General features: G+C 49.8%; 3 protein-coding genes across 14 annotated transcripts; 2 read left to right on the forward strand and 1 right to left on the reverse strand.

Annotated features, from left to right (window-relative positions):
• The first annotated feature begins 516 nt into the window (after positions 1-516).
• LOC122381800 (NADH-cytochrome b5 reductase 3-like) lies at positions 517-9,553 on the forward strand. Of its 6 annotated transcripts, none has more exons than XM_043366450.1 (8): positions 517-744; positions 2,221-2,311; positions 2,655-2,862; positions 6,334-6,452; positions 7,100-7,205; positions 7,448-7,596; positions 8,315-8,459; positions 8,863-9,553. In XM_043366450.1, exons 2-8 carry the CDS (start codon positions 2,285-2,287, stop codon positions 9,033-9,035), a joined length of 927 nt encoding a protein of 308 aa, XP_043222385.1. In that variant the 5' UTR covers positions 517-744; positions 2,221-2,284; the 3' UTR covers positions 9,036-9,553. The 6 variants fall into 6 exon arrangements, with proteins under 6 accessions (XP_043222385.1, XP_043222415.1, XP_043222395.1 ...); XM_043366480.1 differs by having other exon boundaries at positions 592-776; XM_043366460.1 differs by having other exon boundaries at positions 611-950.
• A 552-nt stretch (positions 9,554-10,105) lies between these two features.
• LOC122381827 (translation initiation factor IF-2-like) lies at positions 10,106-18,169 on the forward strand. 7 transcript variants are annotated; one of them, XM_043366540.1, is made up of 4 exons: positions 10,106-10,177; positions 12,432-12,690; positions 17,070-17,200; positions 17,383-18,169. In XM_043366540.1, exons 2-4 carry the CDS (start codon positions 12,529-12,531, stop codon positions 17,825-17,827), a joined length of 738 nt encoding a protein of 245 aa, XP_043222475.1. In that variant the 5' UTR covers positions 10,106-10,177; positions 12,432-12,528; the 3' UTR covers positions 17,828-18,169. The 7 variants fall into 7 exon arrangements, 6 of the variants coding, with proteins under 6 accessions (XP_043222475.1, XP_043222494.1, XP_043222477.1 ...); XM_043366559.1 differs by having other exon boundaries at positions 17,120-17,200; XM_043366542.1 differs by having other exon boundaries at positions 10,109-10,177; positions 17,029-17,200.
• Positions 12,891-16,292, reverse strand: LOC122381856 (coiled-coil domain-containing protein 166-like). Its single transcript, XM_043366578.1, has 5 exons — positions 15,882-16,292; positions 14,537-14,755; positions 14,107-14,217; positions 13,684-13,770; positions 12,891-13,374 (listed from the first exon to the last, which is right to left on the reverse strand). Exons 1-5 carry the CDS (start codon positions 16,097-16,099, stop codon positions 13,185-13,187), a joined length of 825 nt encoding a protein of 274 aa, XP_043222513.1. The 5' UTR covers positions 16,100-16,292; the 3' UTR covers positions 12,891-13,184.
• Positions 18,170-20,087: the final 1,918 nt, after the last annotated feature.

The following is a 20,087-nucleotide window of genomic DNA, read 5'->3' on the forward strand; positions in this document are numbered from 1 at the left end:
AGAGCGGACCTAGTCCCTGGAACTCTGGCCTAAAGGCGGCACCGTGATATACCGTGATGGTGCCGTGATGAATGAAATTGAAGCGGGATGTAGAAAAAGACGAGAAAGGTGCTTTTCTGAGCCAATGCTGGTTGCCTTTGACATCACCTTGACATTTGTTAACCTGTGCCCCAAAATAAAAACTATGCAATGCAACTTGTTCCTCACACAACTAAAATATGACATTATTACCGCGTAAAGTGTACCTTAGGTACCTACCTAGACATCAGCGTTATGCCAAAATGCTTCCATTGACCTGCTAGGGAATCATAAAAAATTAATTCCTATGGCTCGCCACAATACTTTGGGTCCATTCGCCGTAGATCAAAACGAATTACAAACACACTTATCAGAAAAGACCCAAGCTGAAGCGGCGCGGCCCCAGTCTCTAGTTATTTTTCGTGCTGCTCATCTACAGTTGTCGCAAAAACTGTCGCAAATGCACCATTTCTGTCGAAAATTCTTATCATGCAGTTATTGGTTTTATGACATCATCAAAATGCGATCCTACTATTCGCTCATTTTCCTCAAAGTAAAGTTGTTCTGCGTTGTTTCCTATGAAATTCAATAAATGATGTCATCACTTTAGCTTTTGCATTAAATCCATCGTTGAGACATACCCTTGATGCATCTATAAATCTTCAACGAGCGCATTGCTAAAACAAAAACGAGCAAATCAAAGTTTGTGTGTGTTGTTTAACATTTGTAAGTGTGGTTCAAAGCGGTGTGGTAATGTGGTTAGTTCATATTTTGTCTGTAGGATTTTTTCTGTATAGTGACTCTTAAGTACAATATTTTCTAATAACTTTGGGACTTGGGTCTTGGGAGCACCGATCAAGGATACCTACCAGACAAGTTGAAGTGCTGGGTAGGACAAGGAGCGACTCAGGCAGGGTTGCTGCATGGATTAGGTATTATTGGATGGGACACTCCGTCGATTTTCCGACCACGCACGACGGCGAGGGCGTAGGCGCCATTTAGCATTGCGTGCTATGGGCGCTGGGCAGATCGTGTCCAATGGTGCCGTATGTGGTAGTGTCTAAATGAAGCCACAATATATTAGAAAGGACTAAAAATATTTTAAGTGTTGGAAATTGTGTCTCACGAGCTTAAGCTCGCTAATTTCACTCTACATTACCACGTTTCCAGCATGCGCACCAAAGCAGCGGCCGCCGGTGCACTTGCCACAGATGCTTCGGCGCTCCGCCACCAGGGCGGCCGCTTAGTCGCCGGCGCTAGTGTTGGGGATAGGCCATAGGGAGTGTCCTATCCAGGAATACTTCATCCATGGTCGCTGGTTGGGCAACTGAGATCAAACGATTTAGGTTGCATTCTCCAGTTCTAATTAAAGTAACAAAGTTTTCCTGCCAAACTCAAAATTGTAACAAAAAGGCCAGGTAGTGGAGGAGCTGTCGGCCTTGAAACATTCTTCAACTCGCCCACGTTTTACTTGCTTGGTTCATTAATTGCAAGTTGAAGAAAATGTAAACTGAAAGCTTTTTGTTTGACATTAGTTATTTTATTCTTATTATTTTAATTGTGTAATGTCTTTAGACATTGCCAAAACAAGTAATTTTTTTCATTTTTTACCCAGTCCGATCATTAGGCATAGGTATGTCTGCCCTTTAGCATGACTAAATGCTGGCAGTCTTATTTGTTTCAAATGTAAATCCTGGTAGTATTGAAAATGGTTCACGGTGAACCATTTTCAACGCCAATAGGTGCCTATTTAAATTTATATTTGGTTGCTTCAATGGTGCTAGTTATGTTTTGGTACCTAATATAGGTAAATATATGTGCAGCGGAGTTTTACTTATGAACTTTGGCTGTGTGACCAGTGACCTGGGCTAACCTGAAAATGCAGTTGATCTCACAATATCTCGCTTGAATCAAAGGTCAAGTTCGCCAGCGTTTAGCTCTCTTCCTCTACCGTCATCACGTTCTGAGTAATCACGACAATACCATGTGGGGAGGAGTACTCGCTCTCCTCAACCGGAAAGCTTTAAGCATGCCTGAGAAAGAATAACTCCTTCAGTCGTCCAGGACCCAATTACACGTTTTCCCATTACACTCCGTGACTCCCTCATAGTCGTCGGAGGGTGAGTGCGTTCGTCCGGCGCCCGTGCCCTGTCGCCGGCGCCCCCTGGCGGGCGATCTGACGGCGCCCCTCTCCTGCCGCAGTGCGCGTCTGACGGGCCCCGCTGCCGCCGCTGGTCGCTCACGCTGACAGTCCGCTTACCGTGCCATGTCGCTGGACGATGTACCGCCAATGGTGAGTTCCGCCACCGCTGCCCTGTCCACCTCTGTGTCTGTCGTCGTTGGCGCCTGTCATTGTCGGCGTGAGTCCTTCGGCTTATTCATGCCTGTCACCGTGCCGGTGATTTTGGACCGATGCCCGGGGTGGGGTTCTGGCACCGGGCTATTTCTGTCCGAGCCGGGTCTGCCAGCGGCCAGCCGACCGGCCGACAGGAACCTCCCCCCTTGCTCTGTCGCTTCTGACGCTCTGTGGCCGCCGGACGCTCAGGCTGACCTCCCGTGACCCGCGGCGATCCGCTGTGACCTGTGGTGACCTACGGTGACCCGCGCGCTGACTGGCCGCCGCCATGCCGCTGCAGGTGCGTCCGGTGCTGGCCGGTCTCGGCGTGGTGATTGTCACTGCGCTGGCCGCCAAAATGTACCTCTGGCGCCGGAAGAGCCGCGGCCCGCCGCGCGCCCTGCAGGACCCCAATGTCAAGTACCCTCTGCGACTGATCGACAAGCTGGTGCTGAGCCCCGACACGCGCCGCTTCCGGTTCGCGCTGCCCTCCAAGGAGCACGTGCTCGGTGAGTGTGGAAAATGGTAGAAAGAGACCGCCAGTGGCAGTGCGTGTCAAAAATGCGCCGCGGCAGTTTTTTCATAATTACGAGTTGCCGTCTACGAATGTGCCGACTGTTTGCGAACCGTTCCAATGTAGTTAGCGGGTTTCGTAGTGATAGCATCGATGCATCGCCGCACTGTAGGCGTTCGGGCCGGTCTAGCCTCTTACGGGGCAAAAAAATTATTTTGCTTTTATGAAAACAAAAAGCATACCAATCGACTACAAAATGTCCATACATTACATAAATGACCATTATCTGGTCATGCAACAACTTGGTATAGGGTGAAAGGGGCTTCAAACACAAAGATTTCTTAGGCCGTAAACAAGCCATAGTTTTCGGGTGTTTGAAGACTCAAAGTAGATGCTATGGGGATCCTACGCGCGTGAGTTTTACACGTAAATGGTTTTATGAGTTGTTCTGTGACATGTTACGACCAATTCCGCGCAACGAAAAATGAAGTTGCGAAAATCATTTAGCAGCATGAGAGATAAACATGTCATCGAGTTATTTTGTATGCTTAAAATGAATATCACTCACTATGTTAAAGCCGATCTTTTGAGTTCCCCCAGGTCCCGCTCTAAATCGTGTGTCACAATGTGCATTGTGATGTTATTGAACCGGCCAAGCAATAAAAAAGTGCGCAAACTTGCGCCATTTGCTGCTATGCAACATTTTGCAATACGCTGTCTAGCCTTTATTAGCTCCATAGTGACGGGAGCGAACAAATCAGCCTGCATTTTAGCTTATATTATTTCAAGTGATGACAGTAACACCAGCCAGTGTTATCTCGTGGGTCAGAAGCATTCTAATTGACCGGAGGATGAGCTGTCACGTGACCAGAAAGGCCTCAGGCGATGCACAGTGGGCGATCCGGCCGGTCTGGGCTCGCGAAACCTCAAACACATTTTGTTTCCTAAAAAAATGAGAAGTATTGCACATGAGTTAATGGGAAATTCTGCATAAGTCACGCCCCCCCCCCCCGAGGCCGAGGGGGGGGGGGGTGCTGCCCCCTTATAGGTTTTAACGTGATAGCTCACAACACGCCGCCGATAAAGAGCTGAAACTTGGCATACTTGACCTTTGATTCAAGCCGGATCTGGTCAAATCAACCGCATTTTCAGGTCACGTCAGGTCAGGTCGCTGACCTATGACGTCATAAGTGAACCTCTGCACGGTCCTCAGATGTCGCAACGTCGCAACGCCCTCAGTGCCAAAGGAACTTTCACAGGAAGATGGAACTTACAGGACGTAGCATACTCCGAGGTCTCACAATTTGTATATCTCGGATTTTTTGCTAAAGTTCACATGCGGTCAGGTCGGTCACGTGATCTCACCGTTATAAGTCAATGAGGGAAATATGGAAACTGTTATTTTAGCGCCAGGAATGATCTAAAACTATCTCAAGCACATGGAATCATGGTTTCATGCGCTCCCTGCAAGGTACGGTGCTACACCTTTGCATTGCTAACCTTGCATGACGTCATTTATGACGTCACAAGGGCCATATTAGTTTTCCGTCAATACCTCCGGAACAAAGTAAGTTAGACAGTCGACCTCCTCTGACCAAGTTCGTGACCTGAGGGACTCTTACCAGACTTTGACTCGAGGTCAACGACTCAAAACCTTAACCCTCGGACTTATAAGGGGTCGAACGGACCACCCTCGTTTTTTCGCGAATAACTCGCGCAAAAAGTGGCCGATCAAGACGAAACTTTCAGTACATTCGGGTTAATCAATTTTACACCTACACTGAAAATTTCATGACCCTGACCCAAATCACCTTTGACCTGTGACCTATTTTTCGAGACCATGTTTGGCCGGAATCGCGATTCGGCGTGTCGGCTCACATTATCCGCGCGGTTGCAGTCTTTTTGTGGTTTCAAACGTTCAACCATGTGAAATGATGTTGGTTCCATGCATTATGCTGGGTGTCAAGGTCACCTGAAGGTCAGGTCAGGTCATTGACCTTTGGTGACCTCGGTTCACTTTTTCGAGTTTTACATGTTTCTAGGCTAGTTTTTGGAGCTGATTTCGAATTTAGCGACCATTTGAGCATTTACGAAGTAGTTTTGGTGCCTTCTTATCATGTTACGAGGCTGTCAGTAGCGGTTGACACCTACTATGAATACCCGGCAGGGCGCATACTGGTTGACCTGACCTGACCTGACCCGACCTGGCCTAAATGCATGAAGAAATCATCTGTGATCAAAACTAGCATGAAATTCGTGATCAGCACCCCGAAAAGCCCCAAAGCAACCTCACTTTACGATGTTTTAACAGGTCCGATTTTCCCGAATTTTGGGTAATTGACCTGACCTGGAAGGTCAACCAATGACCTAGGACCTTAAAATTGGGTATCATCGGCTTCGTCTCATCACGGGAAGCAAGCTCGTTTTTTCCGCAAAGCTCTAGCTCCATCAGGGGCCAAACCGCAAGGGGGAATGGAAGTGCTCCGTTTTGCCACGTTTATGCAACATTTCATGCAGTTCCTGCACATTGCGAAAGCTTATAACATGGGAAACGTCATGCATTCACGTTCTTTAATGAATTTGCTACAGTTTGGTGTGTAATTCGTAGGCGTAGGTCTCCTAGATCCAAGGCTATAAGGGTTGAAAGGTTGTGAGAGGCTAGAACCCCTGAAACGCCCACTGTGCGCCGGCCGGCCGCGGCGGCGAGCGGTGTCGGGTGACCGGTATCTCCTCCCCTCCCCCCTCCCCTTTCCCGTCCCACAGCCCAGGTGTGAGGGGGGAGGGGAGCGGGTGGCGGCCTATCCGATCGGCCATTTGATTCCGTAATGTCCAGACACAGATGGCCAGCGAAAATCGTGATAGGTCGTTAATGTTCCCGACGCATCGTACAGAAGGGCATGATACAGATCGCAAGTGACGTCACCACGGAGAGTCGGCACAGCTCATACTAAGCCGAGCACCGTGTCACAGAACCGCTGTGTTTGGTAGTAGGGTCGAAGGCAAGGCAGTATAGACAAACGAGGCAGAGAGACACAGGCCGACAAAGGCCGAGTTTTTTTTTGTCACGGTGACTGAGCATCATCGTTAAATGGCGCTGGATGGGGGAGTATATTTTGTTAGCGGGCCGCCACGGAGGATGAATGGCGACCGCGAAAGGCGCGGCCAGGAAACGGACGTGGCAACTGGGCGGAAAAGGGCGGATCTGGTAAGGAACTTCGGTATAAATCACTGATTCGCAGGCAGTGTTGACACAGCACACAACATGCTAGTGCTTCCTGGCGAACGTAGCTCGTGGTCAAGCAATGTTACTACCGAAATCACTATTCAGATACACAATGGTTTGGGACGTGGCTGGTTTATGTACTTTGCTGACCGCCATATTACCATCTGATGCACCCTTTTTAGACACCACAGCGAGCGGACAGCAGTAGCGATGACTCGCACGCTGCTCTCGTTTCGTTTACAGGCCTGCCGGTGGGTCAGCACGTCTACCTCTCCGCCCGCATCGACGGCAACCTGGTGATCCGGCCGTACACGCCCGTCTCCAGCGACGATGACTTCGGATACATGGACCTCGTCATTAAGGTGGGTGCTGTGGGACTTGGCCGCTCCGAGTGACTTGGCTAATCTGTTGAGGGCTGTTGGCGGCCATGGGCAACGCCCACCAGAACGGTATTGACAGTAGCTGGACTGGTGAACTTGACGTTGCATTACAAGAGTTGTTTGCTAGGCCAGCTGGGTTAAAATGTATCACAAATGAAGTCTCATTGAAGCTGAATAGGACGGCTTGTGCTGATGACGGCAGCTGCCGAGCACTGTTTCGGCGGACGGTCGGGGCGGCCTCGTCCGTGCCAGCTGTCCCGGTCCGGCAGTGACGGCTGATTGCCAGTCAAGTGTCTGTTGAACTTTAGCCAGGGGCGTGACTGGCAATTTAGTGGGGTGGGGTTGGTCGGAACAACGAAACCACGCCAACGGGCATGGTTTATGTGGACACGATGTCGTTTTGCGGGGTTTGGCGCAATCGTCAAGAAACATTACCTATGGACAATAATTGAAAAAGTTGCATGATAGTGTAGCGACTGCAGTTATTATTGGTTTGGTATTGGTCGTCGCGATCGAAACTGTAGAGCTGCAAATATAGCACTGTTTGTTTAGCTATAATACCACCAGGACTATTGGCTGATTTTTGTCTCCATGGTTGACCTCCACCCTTCCCGTCTTGTGCTTACCAGGTGTACTTTAAGAACGTGCACCCCAAGTTCCCTGACGGCGGCAAGATGTCCCAGTACCTGGAGAACCTGCCGCTGGGAGAGACGGTGGATGTTCGCGGCCCCTCCGGTGAGTCGGCTCCCCGCTCCCGACAGGTCACCGGAAGCCACTGCGGGCTTATAACGTAGCGCGAATGTTGGCTCTCAGTTTTGACTGGGTGGGTCCGTAGGTGCGGTAGCGGCAGAAGTGTGAACTATAAAGGCTTAGTGAGTAGCTGCCGTTCTAATTACCAGATTATATACGGGCTGGAATAGTATTTGAAAAAATCGTTTTGTGAGAAGAAAAGCATGACCCCGCGTGACCCCCGGCAGGTCTGCTGGTGTACACCGGGCCGGGCGAGTTCAGTGTCCGCCCCGACAAACGCACTCCCCCGAAGACGGTGCTGGCCGGTAAGGTGGGGATGATCGCCGGCGGCACGGGCATCACGCCGATGCTGCAGCTCATCCGGCAGGTGTTCAAGGTACGAGAGGGAGAGGGAGGGATGGGGCTGGCGATAGGGAGGTAGATGAAGCGCCCGTCCTTGGTTTGTCATTTCCAAGTGTATGAACATTAATTCGGTAGCGCTCCGGGTGCGCCGTTCATACGGAAAAGGAGGCAAATATAATAAGTACACAACAAAAATGACAAGATGCGACATTGATTGGCACCGAGTAGTATGTATGGGATGGAGATGTGTTATGGCTGGCGTTTGATATGTAACATACCTAATGTATATCTGCCCTTTTTAAGACCCGCCCCACAGCACGGAGCTGTCATGGCTACTGTGGCTGCTGTCTGATGTGTTTTTCTATCCCCCTCAGGACCCGTCCGACAGCACGGAGCTGTCGCTGCTGACTGCAGATGCTGTCTGGTGCTGTCTGATGTGTGCTCTTTCCCCCCTTTAGGACCCGTCGGACAGCACGGAGCTGCAGCCTGTCTGATGTCTGATGTATGCCTGTCTCCCCTTTAGGACCCATCCGACAGCACGGAGCTGTGGCTGCTGTCTGATGTCTGATGTATGCCTGTCTCCCCTTTAGGACCCGTCAGACAGCACGGAGCTGTGGCTGCTGTCTGATGTCTGATGTATGTCTGTCTCCCCTTTAGGACCCGTCGGACAGCACGGAACTGTGGCTGCTGCCTGGTGCTGCCTGGTGCTGTCTGATGATGATATCTGATGTATTTATATCTCTCCCCATTAGGACCCGTCGGACAGCACGGAGCTGTGGCTGCTGTTCGCCAACCAGACCGAGGACGACATCCTGCTGCGAGACGAGCTGGAGCAGCTGAGGGACGAGCACCGCGACCGGTTCCAGCTCTGGTACACCGTCGACCGGCCCGCGCAGGGTCAGTGGTGGGGACACTGGGAGTCGGGCGGTTGAGAGTCGAGACGCAGTGAGTCAGTGGTGGGGACACTGTGGGAGTCGGGCGGTTGAGAGTCGAGACGCAGTCAGACCCCCGAGTTGAGATTCGGTAAAGCTCCTGCAATGGCGGCGATTGGGAAACCGACGCCAGGAGTCTGCGAGGCACGGCGGCAGGACCTCAATGTGCTCTTAGTCAAAGGGACCCGGTGGAATGTTAGCGATAGGGATCTGGGCCTGGGGACCCCTCTAGCTACCCACAGGGATCTCATGAGATTGTGAATCGGTGTGACCCGGCGACCTAGTGAATGACTGCCTCACTCAGCCCCGTCCCTGTGTGCCGTACCCACGAACTGTGACCATCTGACCCCTCTGCCCCGCTCCCGCAGACTGGCAGTACAGCAGCGGATTCGTGACGGCCGAGATGATCCAGGAGCACCTGCCTCCGCCGGGCCCCGACACGCTGGTGGTGATGTGCGGCCCGCCTCCCATGGTCAACTTTGCCTGCCAGCCCAACCTAGAGAAGCTCGGCTACGCGGCCGAGCGCCGCTTCGCCTACTGAGCGGTGTGAGAAGGTGGACAGCCTGGTGCGCGGTGTGAGATTCAGTGGCAGCCCGCTGTCGGTAGCGTGTGGACGCAGGGTCGGGAACATGTATCTGGGGACCGTAGGGCGGGGAAGGGGGGGGGGGAGGCGCCGGTTATGAGGCGTCCTCTGCGAGTAGACCGCCGGCCACTGTCAGCGCTCCAGCCGAGCGAGGGGAGGGTTCGGAACCAAGGGCGGCTTTTGGAACGAATATGTCACTGGAATCGAGGGTCGTCCTTGGACCAGTGATATCAGTGATTGCAGGGGTGATTACTTCTCGCTGGGCGCCGCAGTTAATGATTGAGTTGTTCTTCGTTAACGAAGGTGATCGGCCTATGGAGCAGCATCTGTCCTTGACTGACGCAGCTCGTTTCCGCGACTAAAGCAGCCGCATCCTGTTAAGCTCGGGATGGCGTCGTAGCAAAGTCGTGGCTATAATATCATACTGTGCCAGACTGGTGATCCATTAATCGAAATATATTCTAGTTGTTCTATTATTCAGATGTTTTTAATGCGCAGTGTTGGCCTTTAAGGCCATGATCTCTGAGCTAAAACTGCTCATGCTGATGCGGGATTTCAATTTTCAGGGAATGTGTGCGACGTGCGTCTTTTTCTCTTGATCGGGATTCTGATAAAGGATAATGGAAATGTTGTAAGTTCACAAATCAATTATTAAAATTGGCTTTTCGTGTTGCTGACATTCCTGTTATGTTGCCTATTTTGCATTACACTCTACCCATATCTAGGCATGGCAAGTGCCAAATTATCATCCCTAACCCTAATGCTGCCGATTCATTATGATGCTCACTGAAGGGTAGTTGAGGGAAGATGTGTGATTTGAGAGGGGCTGCACTACATGCCTTTCGAGTTTCCATGGTACTGAGACTTATTTAAGCAACGTCGGCTCACTATTGGCAGTAGTGAGCAATAAATTATGAACAAACAACATGCGAAACTGGGCGCTGATATTTTGATTTTTGATGATATTTGGGAGTTTTGTTTTAGCGGCCTCGAACCTTCTGCTGAAGCGACATTCTTGGCGCGAAAAAGACAGTTGTGATGCAGGCAAAAAATGCTGGCGGGCTTTTACAGTTCTCCTGAGCTTAGACCAAAAAATATTGGTAAAAAATGAAAATACTGAAACTTGGGTTTTAAATAGCGTGAAACAGCGTTCGTGAAACTGTAATCGACCTGAAGAGAATGGTGGTCCTTGATTTAGAACAGATAAAATGCAACTAAACCCAAACTGCCTTGAAACAGGAAAATGTCAGTCAACGACTAAACATCGTGGACAAGATTGAGATTCTTATTTCAGTAGGTGGAACTATGGTCATGAGTACCCAAATATAGGAACGTTCCCATTTTTGGGAACGGAGTTCCCAAATATGGGAACGGGCGTTCCCATTTATGAGAACGGAAGGTAATTTTTCGGCCGTTCGCCCACTAAAACTCATTAGTGCATCACATCTCAAAAAAGTGCACGCTAATTTAAGTATCTATGTACTAAGTCTCTATAAAATTATCTTTAATCTGACCGTTGAACTAGGAAATTGACCGTCGAATGATATTTTTAATGATTTTTTGAAATGACGGAATGGTGAAAACATGGGTTAGGTACACTACATTTAACATGCAATTTTAAGGAAAATGAAGCGTTTTGTTACATTTTGAGGTCGAGTATAATAATTTTCGCCTGGTTATGAAGTTTCATCCTAGCGACACCAGATGCTGATAGATGCAAGTGAACACGCGGACAGTCCCAAGGTAATATTGTTGACATTTGGTGTCGAGGCGGACGACCGCGTAGAACGTGCGTGATTTTACCGAACTACTGTTGTAAACTCAGTTTAAGTGGTCGAAAATTATTCAGCTGTATTTTACCAGCCCGGAAAGACATATTTTATTTGGATGCTAGCTGTTTAGCGTTGTTTTATAAGGAGCGTCATGAGCGTGGTTTTTGACTTCCGTGTTTCTAAGCATGATCGTTTTGGGGGAATTTCTCTTTATAGGTCGCTGTGTGGCTTATTTTTAATTTCTATGCTGATTTTGATCATTCCTCGTGCCCATCCTACCAGGCTTTTTGCCACTTACACTCATTAAGAAAGGAAAAAACTAGATTTTCATTGGGACTAGGTGTTTTGAGGGTGTAACATATTCAGCGTTCCCATTTTTGGATACTTCCTTGTACTCGTCAACTATCGGTGATAAACAGACAGGTGCTTGACATGTCTCCACCCTCGGCACGGACGGTGGATATAGGTATGGAAGACCTTGTTGAACATCGCTGAGCGTTGTGCATTACGTAATCCTGCAGAGGGGGCGTGCCCGCTGCGAGATCGACGGGAATAAAAGCGCAGAAGACCGGGCGAAACATGCGACGGTCTTGCCGGAAAGGTCATCTGATGATTGTTGCGTTAACAATAATTTGCGGCGTTGGATGTGATGCTTGTTAATGAAAAGAGCCCCTGAAAGGCGTCGGTGAAATCGTTCCCAATTATGGGTACGCCGTTCCCATAATAAGGAACGCTTGCAGCGCCAGTGTACGAGAGCGTTCCCAAATTTGGGCTCGCGGCCCGGATGATGGACTGCTTTAGAAATAGGGGAACGATTTGAAACTACGATGGGCCTTACAATATCAAACTCTTTCCCAACAATATTGCGACAAATATCAGGCGGTTCACGATCGTTTTCTATTTTTTGACGTCATTTAACGGTTCTTTTTCTTGTTTTAAATATTGCCTACATGGCGTTCCCATATTTGGGTTTATCGTTCCCAAACATGGGAACGAAAATGCGTTCCCGAAAATGGGTACGCTTGACCATAGTTCCGCCTACTGATTTGTGGAAACCCAAAATAACAGAAATGAAATAGATCAAAGTCCAGTTATACCAGCTAAAAATCGCCAGCTGCTGTTATTTTATTTCTTTGAATTCTCGTCAACTTTTAACAACCCTGTGAAAAATATTGCTGTTGTTCAAACATGAGGCTGGGTGATTTGATATTATTTTTCACATCCATGAGACATAACCATCGGGATGACTTTGGGTAAATCCTAGCAATTTCCTAGTGATTTCTCTGTTGGGTAAATTGGCATCTGAAAATTAAAATTTTTTGTTACACCACTCATGGCGAACCGTACCTATAGAATGTCAAGTTCTCTATTGAGACTACATTTTATGTGGCTTCTTGCTGGTGGCTTTTCAGAAATGTAATAGCCTCGATGCCAAAAAAATATGATGAATGGTAATGCAAGCTGATGCTGAGTCTAACCCTGCTATAACTGATAAATCCTATTTGATTACCCTTAGTGGCTGTGATCTGCAACCAATGCATGATGTGGTAACCCCTAATTTGAGAAAATTACCCATTTACAGGTATTTAATTGATGGTAACTATGTTGCAAGGAACACAGAGCCATGGACAAGAGGCATTTACTCAAGCAATAAGTGATGTTCACCCTCTCCTTTTAAAATGCTGCCACTTTCATGTATGTCTATCAAGCCAGTGGAATGTTTTCCAAATCAAAATGGAAAATCAAGTTTGCACTGCTCATTCCAACCAAGACCATGGAGTCCAGTAACATTGCTTGCGGTAGAGAGTGAGGCTTCAATAAGGTCTGCTCTGCTTTTCCAGGTAAGCACCTGCTTTACCATTATTCCCAGGTCCCACCTCATTTACACCACCACAAGACTGCTCCTTCAACCCATTGCCCAAGTAACAAAGGTAACTAATAACTATTAATCATGATTACACTTCTTATACAAGGAAAAGCTGCAACACATTAGGGCAGGTTTTGCTCTGGAGACTAATGCTCAACATAAAAGTAATATGACTTACAGATTTTATGCTTTCTATTATGGCTCATTTCCCAAATTTAGTGATTTTCGTGCATGCTAGATACCAAACTTTAGATTACTACAGCACATTGTTATGGATTCTGGACTTTGTGTGAACATTACAGTACAGTCCACTCATCCCAACATATCTGCCCGCCGGTCGCCCCCTGTCCCCTTCCATGCGGCCTGCCGGGCGGCTGTGCTTTCCCAGCAGCCGCCAGCCGGGTCCCTAACCCCGCCCCCGGCGGCCAGCCTGCGGGCTACCGCTGGCTCAGCTTCTCCTGCAGCCGGCTACAGCTGGCTCAGTTTCTCCTGCAGCCGGCGGATGATGCCGCTGCGGTAGGAGCGCTCGCGCAGCTGCTCGTTGCGGATGTGACTCTGGCGCCGGAACTCGGACTCGAGTAGCTTGTTCTCGTCGATACGCTCCTTGAGCTGTCCGCGCAGTGTGGCGTTCTCCTCACGCACCCGGCTCACGTAGTTCCTGGGGGGAGGGGCGACGGGCGCCGGTCAGTACTGACAGACCGGGTGCCATTAGTAAAGTAATACTGGGACGATTTGGCACTCATGGCAGAACGATCACCTCTCGGGTCCGGGTGTGGGGTATCTGACTGTGTTCTGAAATTACCTCGGGTTACGCGTCTTTTTCTGAAAGAAAGAATGATATATGCCTACTGCGTCCCAGGCACCTTTTCAGTCACTTATCGACACAAATTTTCCCGTTCGTTACTCGGCCACTGATCTGGCTAGCACGTCCCCAACATGTCTGAGGCACCGCGCTGTGCTAACTCACCCGAGGCATTGCTGAGCCACTGAGCTGGCGTGCTCCTTCACGTCGTCGAGCTCTCGCTGCAGCTCGTCTTGCAGCGAGTATTTGAGCCTGGCGAACGAGAGCGCACCCACCATCAGAGTGAGCAAATGTGCGTCCGAATCAATTATTGTTTATGATTTGGAACTTACGAGACTAAACGAGTGGCAACCTACCAACAACTTCTAAGAATTCAAATACGCTCGAGCAGTTAACATGCAAAACTATAATGGACCGCTTTTTTATATTTTGAAGGAAGTACAAAACAGCAACCGTAAATTAATCGTGAATGTGGTGGCATCCCTGAGCGTTAATGTGGACGGCAATAGTCACCACATCCACACGGTGAACACCATTCTATGACGACGCCGGTCTGCCGGGCGTCAGTCCCGGTCCCTGCTGGGTCACCTGATGAGCTGCCGCTTCATCTCCAGCACCTGCGTGTCGTACACGTTTTTCTCCTCGTCCAGCTTGGTCTCAAGGTAGCTGATCTTGGTGTTCTGCTCCTGCTGCAGCTTCCTTAAGGGCGCAGAGACCGGATCAATTGGGCCACGGTATATGGATTTATTGCTGCTTATTACTATTGGCTCAGGCATTGCGAAATTATTGATGCGGCAACGGTGTTACATGGGTCCATTCCATCGTTTTTCATTGGAAATCCTCTTCGGAAACCCGTTTTCCCAGTATTTCTGTCGCCTTTCCGTAATTCCCACAACCCTGCAAAGCGCAGCGTCCTTTCTAATACCTCGGATATACCTCCACATCTCCCTGGGGGGTCTCTGCCGCCCCTAGTCCCAAGCTCCCCCTCCCCCCTCCCGCGGGCTCGTCGCCTGCTCACCGGACGGGCTCCAGGTCCTGGAGCTGTTTCTGCGCCAGCACCAGCTCCTGGGAGCGGGTGGTGATCTCGTGTTGCAGCGCCGCCCGGCGCCGCTGGTAGCCGCTGCGCGCGTCGGCCCGCTGCTGATGTACCGACGCCAGCTGCTGGTCCTTGAGCAGCTGGATGCCCTGCAGGATCGCCTGGCGCCGCTCCGAGCGCGCCCGCATCTCACTCACGTAGCTGGAATGATAGCGGTGAAACTGGTGGTGGTGGATGGTGAGAAAGCAGCTTTGCTTACTGAATGACCTCGGAATTTTTGGGGAAACCCTGATAATACTTATAAATGTGGACGGGAACGGCCACCTCTCTCGTCTTTTGATGTCATGCTGAAAGGGAAGGCGACGGCCGGCTCATGTAGGTATGCTGGTATACAGGATAATATTTTTTATATAAATTTCGCTCGTATGTTTGAATGGACGGGTTGACAGCCGGAGCCCCTACCGTCCCCCTACCGTCCGATCGTGCAATTCCGGGTAACGGGAGAATTAAGATGCCAAATATTAACTTGCCCTTCAAAGCTGAACACGGCCTGTCCCACTCAACTGACTTCAACTGGCTGCGGCCGCTCCCACCAACCGCAGACCACCCCCGTCAGGAGTCTCAAATATCGAGCGCCGGAGCGACTCGAACTCGGGCTCTCGCTACCGGGAGTCCAACGCTCTACCAACTGAGTAGACCAACTGAGGACAGGCATTTCATGTTACGTATTGAATGTTTGAATATTCTCTAGTCGAATTCATCCTTTTAACGATGATTATTTGCATGATTACTTTCCTGTCCGATATCCCTCCACGCGAACCCACGATGAAACCAATAGATGCTTTGCGGTACAGCCTATATTCAGGCGCTAAAATGGAAAGCCACCTAGCGGCAGGATTATAAGTAGGCGTTCGCCCAACGGTCGCCTGGAGCGCTGAGCGAACGCAAACTTATAATCTTGCCGCTAGGTGGCTTTCCGTGTTAGTGCCTGAAGGTAGGCTGTACCGCAAAACATTATTCGCTCTGAACGATGGGCAGGCACCGAGTGGCAACGAGCGGCGCTTGCGAAAATTAGGTCTATCTATGTTTTCGCTCACAACGGATCGAATGATATAATACAAGCCTGTAATAGCAATAAATCCTCAAAATATTACTTTACAGTGTCGGTATGATTTGGGTAATTACGACCTGTGTGCGTACCTGTTTCATAATTTTATAAGTCACTTTTATCCGGAGTCACCCACCTCACACCTGACCCCCAATCATAGTTGCTCAGTTGGGGATCTATTCATTGCAGTCTCCCTCGATTTACAGCGTACCTACTTACGCTTGGGTGTCGTCCTTGAGTGTCGTGGATTCCTCGTGAAGCTTGAGATTTTCTTCACGCAGTTCATCGATGCTGGTTTTCAATCCTTCGATTTCTGTAGAGACCTCAGCGACTTTGGCTTGGAGCTCACCTTCCATTTGAGCAATTTCCGCTGGTGTGGGTCCCAAATCCTTTACCTTCTTTTTCTTTCCCGCCGCTTTGCCTTTCTTTTTCCCCATTTTTCGCTCTCGCCTTTGACTGTTAGCGTATTTAGAACCTTACCCCTGCTCCACCCCACTTCAGTTAACTGGTGCCTTTCGTATACCGGTTTTGACTGAAGTTTTGACTGGAGGACTGGAGGATACGGCTTTGACCGCTTGGATTGGCTTGGACTGCAACGCTGGCAACGCTCTGCGGATTAACGCAAAGTATGATTTGATTTTACTGGAACCATATGAAATCGTGCGTTTCCGCCATGTCCTCCTCTACGAAGTGGTTATAGCCTGTTGTTCGAACTCCCTGATGTGCTATAATGCACGCTTTCTTTGACAATGTGTCGCATATATATGTAAATAGTTGACAAAAATGTACGGTTCGACAAAGGGGTCGCGTTGCGACTCTCAAATTTCAAATTGCTGCTGACGTCCGTGATTTTTTCGTTGAGCTAAATCTTAACTGTCACTGAAACTGCATGGCCCTGCGATAGTTCTAATCGCATCCATCCTGGAGCTTGAGGCAGCTTACGGGAACGCGCTCATCCTGTACACTGAATAACTTGTTTTTCATGTGAGTTTTTATTAATGTTGGTATAATTGCTTTGCTATTTTCAGACTGTTTCAATTTGCAATATGAAGTAGCATAGTTGCAGATGCTCACATTGTTTCATCGTAGGTGGAGGCGATTGTGCATAACCTTTCTCTTCGATTATTTTTCAACATTTTGAAATAATAACAGCTGCGCGAGAAAAACATATAGGGTGTGCTAAATTTGTTATCATGTTTGTGAACTTTTGATTTGTCTTATAGTTTTTATTATTTTTTCATTGACACTCATTTACAGCTGGTTGAGTTACAAAGAGCAACCTCGGCTGAGTAGCGTGATGACGAAGTGCATTAATGATACAGGGAAATGACATTCATCAATTCAGCTGCTAATAACTTGTTCCCAGTTTTCACTAATCACTGATCGCTGCTCTTCGGTACGTCGCAGGCGGCGGTGACACTGGCAGCCGCCGGTGACAGCGTGTTGTATATCACCAGCGCTCCGCTCCAGACCCTGCCGCCCACCGTTCACGGCATGCCCCTCCCGGCCTCCGAGTCCATGCACCGCGTGAGATTTATGTGAGTTACTACGAGATGCATATTTGGGGTGTTGAATCATATATGTGTTCAGAAGTTACTTTTCAGGCTCCTTTCAACGTCTTGCCTCAATTTCTGGTATGGTTTTGACTGGACTGTCCTTATCGACTACCGACTAGGTATCGGATGCCTCCGTCTAACTGTTACCGTTACCGCCGCCGCAGCTACCTGCCCACCGCCGAGGCCGTGCTGGGTTACCTGGCCTCCCTGCACATCAGTGTCACCAGCGGCGGACGTTACCCGGACGCCATCCTGCTGGACGCCCCGGCCGTGACAGCGCCCTCCCCCTCCGCGGCGGGTCGCACCCCTCCGGCGGCGGGTCGGACCCCTCCAGCAGCCGCCGAATCGCCGCTGGCCACGCTGGCCCGCCTGCGCGCCGCGCTCGAGGACGCAGCGCTGACGGCGGCGGCGGCGACCGGGGGCCGGTGCGCGGCGCTGATGGTGTCCCAGCCGGCCGGGGCGCGGCCCGGTCGGCCCGTGGACCGGCGCACGGCGCGACTGGTGCCCACCGGGCCGGACACGCTGCAGCTGATCTGCGGACCGGTCACGGCACACATGGAGGTGACGCCGCACTGCGTCCGCCTGAGGAGTGTCGCTGTGACACCGTGACCGGTCTGCGTCCGCCTGAGGAGTGTCGCTGTGACACCGTGACCGGTCTGCGTCCGCCTGAGGAGTGTCGCTGTGACACCGTGACCGGACCGGCGTGTCGGTGTGGTCTGCGTCCGACGGAGCACGACTCGTGCTGGTCCCGACACCTGCTCGTTGGGTTTTCTGTGATGTTTTGCCCAGGACCCTGTTCTTGCACTGAGGGTTCCGGTTCTTGGGAGCTAACCAAGTCTGATGGCTGTGAACACTGAACAACAGCATCTGTTACTGGTACTCTGTTGAATGAGACATTATGTTACGGTGCCAGTTTTACGTGACGTTTGCAAATAAAGTACCTGCTTGTTACAAATGGCCTATCTCTCGTTTAATTTGTGTTCAGTGTCGTTCGCTGACGTATGTATGTAGTGGACTCCCTGTCGCGACATCTCGCCTCGGGTACCTAACCACGGGTTTCTAAACGTCCGCCAGGTGGCGGGCAGCATCATTCAGCGGTGGCGTCTCGCTGGGGCATATTCGCCCACACGGCACGGCTATAAAGTACCCAATACCCACTACCCATACAGCAATGGTATGGTTCGCTGCTTATGGTGGAGGGGAACCGCACACACATTCACGGCAGGAACTGCACATTCACGGCGGGAACAGTGGAACCACGCATTCACGACAGGATCCACGCAGTCACGGTAGGACCCACACATTCACGGTTGGACCCACAGTCACGGCAGGATACACACACGGTCCTGGCGAGAACCCACGCAGTCACGGCAAAACCCACAGTCACGGCAGGATCCAGTTCCACACAGTCACAGCAGGAACCAAAGTCACGGCAGGATTTGCGCAGTCACGGCACGGCAGAGTCACGGTAGAACTCACACAGTCACGGTAGGACCTCAAAGTCACGGCAGGATCCACACAGTCACGACAGGACCCATCCAGTTCCACACAGTCACGGCAGGATCCACAGTCACGGCAGGATTTGCACAGCCACGGCCACGGGGTATATTATGGCCTTGAGCCACGGGAGGGCAGAGTTACGGTAGAACTCACATAGTCACGGTAAAACTCACACAGTCACGGTAGGACTCACAAAGTCACGTCACGGCCGGACCTCACAGTCACGGCAGGATCCACACAGTCACGACAGGACCCATCCAGTCCCGGCAAGGCCCACACACTAGGTATACAGTCACAGTGAGACAACAGTAGGGTTCACTCTAAGAGAAGAAATCGATACTTACGTAAGCTATTATTTCGATGGTACACTGCTTGAGTGGGAAGCTGAAAGACGTAACTTCATAGCAGTAATGTTTCAAAATAGGTTTAAATTTAGATCGGTCTTTGGCTGACATTCATGCTTGCTATTTTAATTCAAGCACGCGTTCCAATTTTACTTTAGAAAGTTTTGTCCTCTAGGCGTATTATACATGAGATTGTGCTGAATTCGTATATAATGTATTCAAGGAGCACGCCCTGGAAACTCTGAAAGCGAAACGTTGGGTAATTCGGTTACATCATCTAACCAGTTACCTACTTACCTTATGAACTGATCTGCTTCAAATCAACTAACTGAAGTAAGCGCATAACCATTTTGCATAGGCATTCAAATTGAGGTGACAGTTGCCTCCCAGATTCCCAAATATTATTTGATGGAAGCTCGCAAGCGATCATTATAAGATTTTTTTCCTTTATATCCATTGCAGCGTGCTCAATGTCATTGTCGGTATGGTATTATTTTGTTCTTGATTATCACCAGGCATATGCTGATAGTGGCCGAGCCCAATGAAGCTGTTGGGCTGCGCGCAGGCATACTTCGTTTTGATCGCTTGGCATGGAAGTGAGGACCACTGTCTACCTACTCTACTCTTAATGAGCAGAGCAGAGCTTCATAGTGCATGCTATATTGGAAATTTGGAATCTATGCATCTAAAACAGAGCTTGTAATCGCTTGCAGAGGGGGTCGCCCCCGGCTTATTCCGTGTTCTAGCGCACGCGCGCTGTTGGAGTCGAAGAGGGACCGTCTATCGAAAACATCTTCCATTTGAATCGGTACCGTGTAAATCATGAAGTACAGTTTAATCATCTCCGTCCTCCATTTTCTTTACTTGTTTAGGTGAGATACCTATCGTGAAGAGATGGTAGGTAGAAGGACTTTAATTCAGTAGGACTGCATGGTGACATCAGCAAAGATTACCAATTGCCCGCTCGCGGACCTCGACTGTTCTTTTTGGCACTGAAGGTAGGTAAATGATAATCCCCTCCCTTG

Source organism: Amphibalanus amphitrite, unplaced genomic scaffold (genome assembly GCF_019059575.1).
Source record: "Amphibalanus amphitrite isolate SeventyFive unplaced genomic scaffold, NRLGWU_Aamphi_draft 000011F_arrow, whole genome shotgun sequence".
Taxonomy (NCBI): domain Eukaryota; kingdom Metazoa; phylum Arthropoda; class Thecostraca; order Balanomorpha; family Balanidae; genus Amphibalanus; species Amphibalanus amphitrite.

Bases quoted from the DNA above. Each gene is read 5' to 3' on its own strand.
- LOC122381800 (XM_043366450.1), top strand. From the start codon at position 2,285: ATGTCGCTGGACGATGTACCGCCAATG. The intron at 2,863-6,333 runs GTGAGTGTGGAA...TTTCGTTTACAG, and splicing joins CTCCAAGGAGCACGTGCTCG to GCCTGCCGGTGGGTCAGCAC. The intron at 6,453-7,099 runs GTGGGTGCTGTG...TGTGCTTACCAG, and splicing joins ACATGGACCTCGTCATTAAG to GTGTACTTTAAGAACGTGCA.
- LOC122381827 (XM_043366523.1), top strand. From the start codon at position 12,529: ATGCTGCCACTTTCATGTATGTCTATCAAGCCAGTGGAATGTTTTCCA. The intron at 12,691-17,119 runs GTAAGCACCTGC...GTATATCACCAG, and splicing joins GGTCTGCTCTGCTTTTCCAG to CGCTCCGCTCCAGACCCTGC. The intron at 17,201-17,382 runs GTGAGTTACTAC...CCGCCGCCGCAG, and splicing joins ATGCACCGCGTGAGATTTAT to CTACCTGCCCACCGCCGAGG.
- LOC122381856 (XM_043366578.1), bottom strand. From the start codon at position 16,099: ATGGGGAAAAAGAAAGGCAAAGCGGCGGGAAAGAAAAAGAAGGTAAAG. The intron at 14,756-15,881 runs GTAAGTAGGTAC...CTATCATTCCAG, and splicing joins CTCAAGGACGACACCCAAGC to CTACGTGAGTGAGATGCGGG. The intron at 13,771-14,106 runs GTGACCCAGCAG...CTCGTTCGCCAG, and splicing joins ATGAAGCGGCAGCTCATCAG to GCTCAAATACTCGCTGCAAG.